The sequence below is a fragment of the Trichechus manatus genome, unplaced genomic scaffold (assembly GCF_000243295.1).
Source record: "Trichechus manatus latirostris isolate Lorelei unplaced genomic scaffold, TriManLat1.0 scaffold00082, whole genome shotgun sequence".
NCBI lineage: Eukaryota > Metazoa > Chordata > Mammalia > Sirenia > Trichechidae > Trichechus > Trichechus manatus.
Genome location: NW_004444018.1, coordinates 6,418,942 through 6,428,837, shown reverse-complemented (window position 1 = coordinate 6,428,837; position 9,896 = coordinate 6,418,942). Strand labels below are relative to the sequence as shown.

General features: G+C 41.4%; 1 protein-coding gene across 5 annotated transcripts in view; it reads right to left on the bottom strand.

Moving 5' to 3' along the window:
* The window catches only part of NAA35 (N-alpha-acetyltransferase 35, NatC auxiliary subunit), a 110,398-nt gene extending 101,609 nt beyond the window's left edge, over positions 1-8,789 (bottom strand). Inside the window, exons 1-2 of one of the 5 annotated variants that reach the window (XM_012556961.2) lie at positions 8,668-8,789; positions 7,669-7,797 (exon numbers count right to left, since the gene is read on the bottom strand). In XM_012556961.2, coding sequence (XP_012412415.2) covers positions 7,669-7,797; positions 8,668-8,785 — 247 coding nt within the window. In that variant the 5' untranslated portion in view covers positions 8,786-8,789. Of the gene's footprint in view, positions 1-7,668; positions 7,798-8,225; positions 8,246-8,531; positions 8,622-8,663 lie in introns of those variants that run through there. The other 4 variants (XM_004381315.1, XM_023735798.1, XM_023735799.1 and 1 more) reach the window with 4 other exon arrangements.
* Between the last annotated feature and the right edge of the window lie 1,107 nt (positions 8,790-9,896).

The window sequence follows — 9,896 nt, the reverse complement described above, 5'->3', positions numbered from 1 at the left end:
TGTGCACTATGCAATATCAATATAAATACAGATTAGCCTTCACCTGAAGTACAATAAAATATTAAAAAAAAAAAAAAAAAATTGTGGTACATACATACTATGGAATATTGCCTAGCCTTAAAGAAAAATGAAGTCCTGATACATGCTACAACATGGATGAACCCTGAAGATATTATGCTGAAATAAATCAATCACAGAAGGACAATATTGTATTGTCTCACTTAAAAGAAATGACAGGACTAGCTAAATATATAAAAACCAATTGTTACTAGTGGTTGGGGGGGAGGGAGGAGGAATCATTCTATAAGAAGTACTGAATGTTTGTCTATGGTGATAGGAAAACTGGCACTGACTAAGTGTAATACAGGCATACCTCAGGGATATTGGGAGGTTCACTTCCAGACCACCACAATAAAGCAAACACCACAATAAAGTAAGTCACACAAAATTTTGGTTTCCCAGTGCACGTAAAAATTATGTTTACACTATACTGTAGTCTATTAAGTGTACAATAGCATTATGTCTACAAAACAATGTATATACCATAATTAAAAGATACGTTATTGCTAAAAATGCCAACCATCATCTAAGTCTTCAGCTAGTGGGAATCTTTTTGCTGGTGGAGGGTCTTCCCTTGATGTTGATGGCTGCTGACTGACCAGGGTGGCGGTTGCTGAAGGCTGGGATGGCTGTGGCAATTTCTTAAACTAAGACAACAATGAGGTCTGCCCCATCAATCGATTCTTCCTTTTACAAAAGATTTCTCTGTAGCATCCCTGCTGTTTGATAGCATCTTACCCACAACAGATCTTCTTTCAAAACTGGAGTCAATTCTCTCAAACTCTGCCACTGCTTTCTCAACGAAGTTCACGTAATATTCTAAATTCTTTGTCATCATTTCAACAACGTTCACAGCATCTTCACCAGTAGATCCCATCTCAAGAAACCACTTTCTTTGCTCATCCATAAGAAGCAACTCCTTATGTGTTAAAGTTTTATCATGAGATTGCAGCAATTCAGTCACATTTTCAGGCTCCAGTTCTAATTCTAGTTTTCTTGCTATTTCCACCACATTTGCAGTTACTTCTTCCACTGAGGTCCTGAACGCCTCAAAGTCATCCAAGAGGGTTGGAATCAACTTCTTCCAAACTCCTGTTAACGCTGATATTTTGACCTCCTCCCATGAATCAAAAATGTTCTTAATGGCATCTAGAATGGTGAATCCTTTCCAGAAGGTTTTCAATTTACCTTCCTCAGATCCGTCAGAGGAATCAGTATCTATGGCAGCTATAGCCTTACGAAATGTATTTCTTAAATAAGACTTGAAAGTCAAAATTACTCCTTGATCCATGGGCTACAGAATGGATGTTGTGTTAGCAGGCATGAAAACAATACTAATCTCCTTGTAAATCTCCATCAGAGCTCTTGGGTGACCAGATGCATTGTCATTGAGTAGCAATATTTTGAAAGGAATCTTTTTTTTCTGAGTACTAGGTCTCAACAGTGTGCTTAAAGTATTTAGTACCATGTTATAAACAGATGTACTGTCATCCAGGCTTTGTTGTTCCATTTACAGAGCACAGGCAGAGTAGACTTAGCATAATTTTTAAGGGCCCTAGGATTTTTGGAATGGCAAATGAGCACTGACTTCAACTTAAAGTCACCAGCTGCATTAGCCCCTAACAACAGAGTCAGTCTGTCCTTTGAAGCTCTGAAACCAGGCACTGACTTTTCCTCTCTAACTATGAAAGTCCTTGATGGCATCTTCTTCCAATAGAAGGCTGTTTCATCTACGTTGAAAATCTGTTCTTTACTGTAGCCACCTTCATCAATTATCTTAGCTAGATATTCTGGATAACTTGCTGCAGCTTCTACATTAGCACTTGCAGCTTCACCTTGTACTTTCATGCTGTGGAGACGGTTTCTTTCCTTAAAACACAGGAACCAACCTCTGCTAGCTTCAAACTTTGCTTCTGAAGCTTCCTCACCTCTCTCAGCCTTCATAATATTGAAGAGAGTTCGGGCCTTGCTCTGGATTAGGCTCTGGCTTAAGCGAATGTTGTGGCTGGTTTGATCTTCTATCCAGACCACTAAAACTCTCTCCATATCAAAAATAAGGCTGTTTCGCTTTATTATTTGTGTGTTCATTGGAGTAGCACTTTTAATTTCCTTCAGGAACTTTCCTTTGTATTCACAACTTGGCTGTTTGGTGCAAGAGGCCTAGCTTTTGGCCTGTCTCGGTTTTCCACATGCCTTCCTCACTAAGCTTAATCATTTCTAGCTTTTGATTTAAAGTGAGAGACGTGCGACTCTTCCTTTCACTTGAACACTTAGAGGCCATTGTAGGGTTATTAACTGGCCTAATTTCAATATTGTCATGTCTCAGGGAATACGGAGGTCCAAGGAGAGACAGAGAGATGGGGGAATGGCTGGTCAGTGGAGCAGTCAGAACACATACAACATTTATCCATTAAGTTCACCATCTTACATGGACGCAGCTCGCGGCACCCCAAAACAATTATAAGATCGAAGATCACTGATCCTAGATCACCATAACAGATATGATAATAATGAAAAAGTTTGAAATATTGCGAGAATTACCAAAATGTGACACAGAGACACGAAGTGAGCACATGCTGTTGCAAAATGGCGCTGACAGACTTGCTCGACACAGGGTTGCCACAAACCTCCACTTTGTAAAACATGCGACATCTGCAAAGCATAATAAAGTGAAGCGCAATAAAACAAAGTATGCCTGTAGTTACGCAACTTGACTATTGCAACTGATATCACTAAGCTGTACACTAGAAAAATTTTTTAAAGGGGGGCAAAACGACAAATAAAATCTTACATTTAACTTTACAACAAAAATTTAGCAGCCAAAAAAAAAAGGGGCTGCAGCTGTTGATACTACTTAAACAAATAAACACTTCATGGGATTAGTTTTCTTGGTTCAAAGGTTTGGGGTGATGGTCTTGTGGGCTTGTCCAGTCAACTGGCCTAATACTATTTTGAGAGTTTCTGCTCTTCCTCTCAGTTCAGTGGCTAATGCCTGGGGTGTTAAAAGCTTGCAAGCAGTCACAGAAGATACAACAACTGGTCTCTAATCACCTGAAGCAACAGAGGAAGAAAGATTCAGGAAGCTTAGAAGGAAATGGATGGTGCCAGGCTACTATTACTGAACATTTTGATCAGGGACCCAATAGATGGATCTTGACCAAAAGGAGGAAAACTGAGGAACCGAATTTCAAATTCTTATTGGAAACCAGACTTACTGGACACACGGAGATTAGAGGGACCATTCAATCTACTGTAGGAAACAACTTTTTAATCTTGAGCTAAAACTACCCATGAAGTCATCTTTAAACAACAATTTAGCTCAATAAATAATCTGTCTTCAGCATTGCACCCTATTGAAGAACTGCCTACCATATATGAGATTGTAATGACAACAGTAACTCTAAAGCACAGATGAGAATTTTAAGAGGCAGAGAGTATAAATTAACGGTGATGAAACATTAAGGGCAGAGACAGTGGAAATGGTGACATAATGTGAACTACACATGTAAAAACTGTTGAATGGGCATATGTTTTATTGTGTATATTTTCACTAAAAATAAAATAGTAATAGTAATTTGAGAAAGAAGAGAGGAAAAAACAAGAGCCTCAAGGTGAGTTACAGGGAATGTGTAAGGAATATGTGCCATCTGTCTCATAGAAAAAAAAAAGAAATGATGAAAGTTAGAAGTGTGTACTTGATCCAGAGGACTCTGAAGAGTCACTAAAACAAAGAGTAGAAACAGGCATGAAAAACAACTTTGTCGTCAGTATGCAGGCTGCTTTATAGTGCCAAAAAAATAAATCAGCAGAGGCTAGCCAAATGGTCTCATGCTGTTACCAAAGAGGAGAGACCACTGTGATAAAGTTAATTGAAAGAAAAGAATATAATGGTAGCTGTTGTAAATTTTGTTTTTAGAAGTCACTATAACAAAAGTCTAAATTATAATCGAGACTATGAATCTGAATATTTCAAGAAGGGAAAACAAATTATTAATACCACAGGCTCAAGAACTACCAACAGCCTTTGGTCCTAAATCTAAATGAAAAGGAAGATTAATTCTGTAATATCAACTTTTTAGTTTCAAAATGTATATATCTGTGCCATTTGAGACACTGCAAGAGTTATTATGGAGGAGTTAAATAGTATGATATGATGCTGGCAAGAAAATGACTTGCTACCCCCTCTCAATCCACACTGAAGCAGAGATTAAATCATGTTTCCTATCCAACACTCCTTCTACTAAAAAACAAGGCTGACTTACGATACAACAAAAAGCCAAGCCAAAGCACCTCTCCCCACCAGTATTCTAAAACTTCTTTCTTGGGTTTAATTCTCTTTACAACCCAAAAAACGAAACCAAGTGGGGTAAAAACTAGAGGACCTCCAAAGTCAGACTTATCTGAGACTGAACTGCAGACCTGTGCTCTTCAACTGCACGATGCACAACCCCAGGTGAACATGTTATACTAGGGCACTCAAAGCCACAGGATGAAAATGGTGCACCTGCCTAGACTGCCAAATTTACAAGACAATTTGGGAGGGAAAGATGTTTAAAATAAGTGAAAAAACGATGTAAAATGCAAACTTTTCCATGAATTCTTAAAGATAGAACGCCCACCTGTCAAGCTGATTACGACTCATAGCAACCCTATAAGACAGGGTAGAACTGCTCCAGTGGGTTTCCAAGGCTGTAAATCTCTACAGAAGCAGATTGCCACATCTTTCTCCTGAGGAGCGGCTGGTGGGTTTGAACTACAGACCTTTAGGTTAGCAGCAGAGCACTTAACCACTGGGCCACCAGGACAGGAAACTATAAAGATATCTCCTACTTGTGAATGAGCTGCTTTGAACTCCACCCACAAGATGTGGGAAGAGAAGGCTGAAGGATTTATGGGCTCGCTCTCTGTTGCCACCGAGGGAAATGTTCAAAGAATATCAAGTCCTATGTTCTTTTCACCACTCCAATATTCACCAGTGAAGCCACATGCACTTTCTTTGTTCCATACAGAACATTCTGTTTATACTATCCTAGTCCAAGGCCTTACAACCTCAACTGGAATGATTGTAAAAGTTTATCTCAATGTTAAAAGTGCTCTTCATCCAACAAAAGGATGTTGTCAGATTAACCTTCTTCATATACCTTCACCTCTGAATCAAACAAACACCACGAGTAACAACAGCTACCATTATTGAGTGCCTACTATGGACCAAGTACTTTACATTCATTATCTCATTTAACCTCCAAAATTCTATAAAGTAGAAGCTCTATTTTACAGACACCAAGGTAACTGAGCTAAAAAGCAGCAGAGCTAGGACTTCAGCCATGTTTATTTGACTCAAAAGCCTACTATGCTATTTATTGAGAAGCTACTATGTCCAAGGAGTCCCTGGATGGCACCAACGGTTAAGTGCTCGGGTACTAACCAAAAGGTTGGCAGTTTGAATCTACCCAGAGGCACCTCTGAAGAAAGACCTTATGAAAGATCATAGCCATTGAAAACCACATGGAGCACAGTTCTACTCTGAAACGCATGCGGTTACCAAGAGTCAGAATCGACGTAACAGCAACTGGTTTGGTTTGGTTACTATGTCCAAACCATTGTGCTGAACATTAAGTGGAATACATTTTCAATTTTATGCTCAAAACATTTCAAGACTTCCCACTGCCTAAAAAACAAGCTCAAATTAAAAAAAACAAAATGGCACTGAAGACATAATTTCCAGCACTGAAAATTCTGTTATAGCCAAGCAAAATTATTCAATATTCCCCAAACATAAACCTCTCAGTGAACTCTGGCTCATATGGTTCATCTCAGTCTAGGAGGATAACACCTCACACCTTCACATATAGATTCTCGATCTCTCCTTTAAGGCCAAACTTAAGGCACATAACCTTTATGAAACCTTCTCTAATTGTTTAGGTTCATAAATGACAGCCCCCTAATATGGGCCACTTAAAAAGCAATGAAAAATGATAGGTATGATTTTCAGTTATCCACTTAACAGTCTAACTTCCTTCAGCACAAAAACTGTACTCTACTTTTCTCTTCCTTAGATAGACACATATGGGCAGTCACTCAACTCTCAGTCTAATGTTCTTTCCACTGTCTCACTCAGGCATATATTAACTACACATTTCAAAACAAAGGTTAGGCACATGATTTATCATTTTGCTTGTACTCAGCTGGCTCCCTTTCCACCTGCAGCTGCTCCAAGTCCTTATTCCTGTCCTTCAGAACACTGTTCTACACATCCCGCCTCATTCTCACCAAAAGACCTAAGCTTCGTGTGTAATAAGAAAGCAGAAGTCATCATGTGTGAACTCTTCCACCATTCCTCCCCTTCCACTTAGAAGTATAGCTGTATTTTCACCATCTTAACCTGTTTCTCCTGTCTCAGTGTGTCCTTATTGTTTTCCCAAATTAATTTTTCTACCATGTTCCTGATCACATCCTCTCTTAAGAGTTCAAGCTCTCATTCTGTTTTACTCTTTTTTCATATCTTCAATCTCTCCCTCTCTAAAGCTCTTTCTCTTCAAACAACAAACATGCTCATCTCTTCATTTATTTTATTCCTAAATGTTTGTTTAACTCACTTTACCCATCCAAAAACCCAGTCATCAAGTCGATTCCAACTCATAGTGACCCCACAGGGTTTCCAAGGTGGTAAACCTTTAAGAAAGCCAACTGCAACATCTTTCTCCCACAGTAACTTACTATAAGCCAGGTACTATTCTCAGTGCTAGCATTACAGATAAGGTCTTTGCTGTCACACAGCTTATATTCCAGTGGGTCAGACTGACAACAAACAAGAAATAATTGAAAATGATGGTTTCTGGCAAAGTTAAGTGCTATGAAGAAAATAAAACAGGGTGATTCAACTGAGGTAGAGTTGGAGAGAACAGAATGAGGGGGTGAATCTGTTTAGACTGGTTGTTTTAAGAAGTCCTCACTGGCAAGGTAACATTTAAGTGATGACTGAAAGTCAGGAAAGAGTCAGCCACGTGAAAATCTGGGAGCAAAACAATCTAAGATAGAGAAAACAAAAAACTTCAAAGGCCCAGGGAGCAACCACCTTGATTAATGAGAGAAAAGGGGACTTGTGACTGAAACATAATGAACCAAGCAGGGCAGTAGTACAAAATGAAGTCTCAGTGGTAGGCAGGAAGCAGGTCAGATATGCCATGGGGAAGGAGTTTGGATTTTATTCTATGTGCAACAAGAAGCTACTGGAAGATCTTAAGCAGAAATTTGACCTTTTCAAACTTTAAAGATACAAAAATACTACCAGTGTCTTTAGGTTGACAGAATTATTGTCTGCATAGCTAGAAATTATTATGCACTCTCCAACCTGTTAAAGTTAGAAAAATTTAATAGGAGAAATTGCCTCAACATCTGTATTTAACGCTACATCAAATATATACTAGTTTTAAATGAAAGGTAAAGTTAGAGGGTAGTGAACAAATAAATGTAGTCAACAAACTTGATAAACCCCACTTTCCCACAGATTTTTTTTTTCATTTGTTGAAATAGTTTAGAAATCACAATCAAGGTTTCCTTTTACCCTTTTCCAGATTCTTAATTTCTAATCCAAAAATTCTAACTCACCTCGACAAGCTTCTTCAAAATCTTGGGTTATGTCCACCCAGCTTGTATTGCTTTTTTCCATTTTTTCTGGTATACTGAGCTCCCATCCTGAATCATCATCTTCTACAGGAGCTTTCATAACCATTATGCCTGTAAAATCAACACTGGTGTCAAAAAGATCTACCTTTCAGGGCAAGAATATTTGCAACACATGTGTTTTTGTTTGTTTTTAAAGTACTGGATTAAAGTCTTACCAAACTAAGCAAAACTCTTCCGAGTATGAGAATGGTACTGCAAAAAATTACCTTAAACCAATTCATCTTACAATAAGTAACACTACTCATTTATTAATAACCCACCACCTACCAGGGTTCATAAAAGAGTTTGCTTTTTCAAGAGTTTGATTTTTTTTTTGCGAAAAATCACAAACCATCACACCGCTGGCCCAAACAGAACCAACTCCAGAACCTGCAACTTTCAACACTGGCCACAACCAACCAAGGTCCTATTTGGAGCACCCTCTTGCAGCCCAAGACCCCAAGCGGCAGCTACTCAAGTCAAGGAAGCCCCTTATCTACCCGAAGCTCGCTGGGCCAACCTTTTCCTGGTAGGGGCAGGACACCGGCACAGCTTCGCGGGGAACAAGGCGTGGGCGATCACCGCAGGGTCCCACCTGCTGGGCCCAGGGCGGGGACGCACCTGAGGCGGGGACTCGCACCAGGTCCGCCCGGCCCGGCCCCGGCCCGACAGGGCGCGGAAGCAAGGACAGCGCTGTCGCCGCGCGGGAGGGCGGGCATGCCGGATGCCAGTTCGTCGTCCTGGTAACACCGGGCGAGGCCTGGGCCTCCGCGGGCACCGGGCAAGGGGAAGCCCGCGGCTCCTACCTGAGGCGCGGCGGGAGGGCCGGGGCCGCAGGGTGACCTGGCGTCCCCAAGGTCTGCCACACGCGCTGGGGGCTGGGGCTCTCGGAACCGGGAAGGAGGGGGTCCCAATGGCTCCGCAAAGGTGGTCCCTACCTACTTCTCCCGTGGCCACCCGCGCCGCCACGCACAGTCCTGACCGCGGAAATAACGACGCCGCCTCTGCCGCGGCCGCCCCCTCCCCTCTCAGCCCAGCCCGACCGGCGGCTTCCGCGCATGCGTACGCCCGGTGCGCGCGACCCCGCCCCCTCCCCCTTACTCCCGGGGACTTCGCGCTCCTCTACCACACCCCCTCCCTCGCCACAGCCTTGGTTCGGCCGACGGCGACCGCCTTCTCTTCTCGCGGGATTAAATGAATCTCGCGAGAACAAAGATATGTTCTTTCCCTACCCTTGGGCCAAGTGAGGGGTAGTAGGTGGGTCCCAGTAGGGGGCGGGGCCTGGGCCTCGGAAGCACCCCTCCTGGCGCGGCTCTTTTGGAATTCTTAGAAAGGTGATGGGAAGGCCCGAGAAAGCAATGTAGTAAACTGTAAACCCCGGTAGTTTCCCCGATGACCGTGTAGCCCTACTCCAAGAGCACCACCAAGCTACTGCTGCCTGATTGACACCGGATTTATGTTTCCTAAACAGCGCCTGGGGATTTAATGAAGGAAAACAGAAAGGAAATATCATCGGAGTTAAGCCAGCCATTGTCTTTCAGACTCTAACATGTTATACGTTTTCCTTTAAATTTATTACTAAATGGACTACATAAATAGAGTGGCAGGAGTAAGAAACGTACCTATACCACCACATACCCATTAGAAGCGTCAAAATTTAGAAGAGAATACCAACTGTTGGTGAGGACGTGGAGCAACTGAAGTACTCATGCATTTCTGGTGGAAACGCAAAATGGTACAACCACTTTGGAAAATAGTTTTTTATTGTAAAGTTAATCGTACACTTACCATATGATCCAGCAATTCCACTCCTAGGTAATTACCTAGGAAAGAAAGCATGTATCCACACAAAGACTTGTACATTAATGTTTATAGCAGGTTTAGTCATTAAAAAAAAAACTAAAAACAACCCAAATGTTCATCAACTGGGGAGAGGATAAACAACTTGTGGCATGTCAATACAATATAATGGATACTCATTGTCATTAGAAAGGGATGAACTGTTTGTACTGCAAGAACATGGATAAAACTCAAAAACGTGCTAAAGAAACCAGACAGTAAAGAGTATATGAAACTTTAAAAAAAGACAAACTATAGTTAGTGACATATCAGTAGTTTACAAGGGGGTCGGGAGAGGATTGACTGGGATATGGGTGGGTGATTTGAGATGA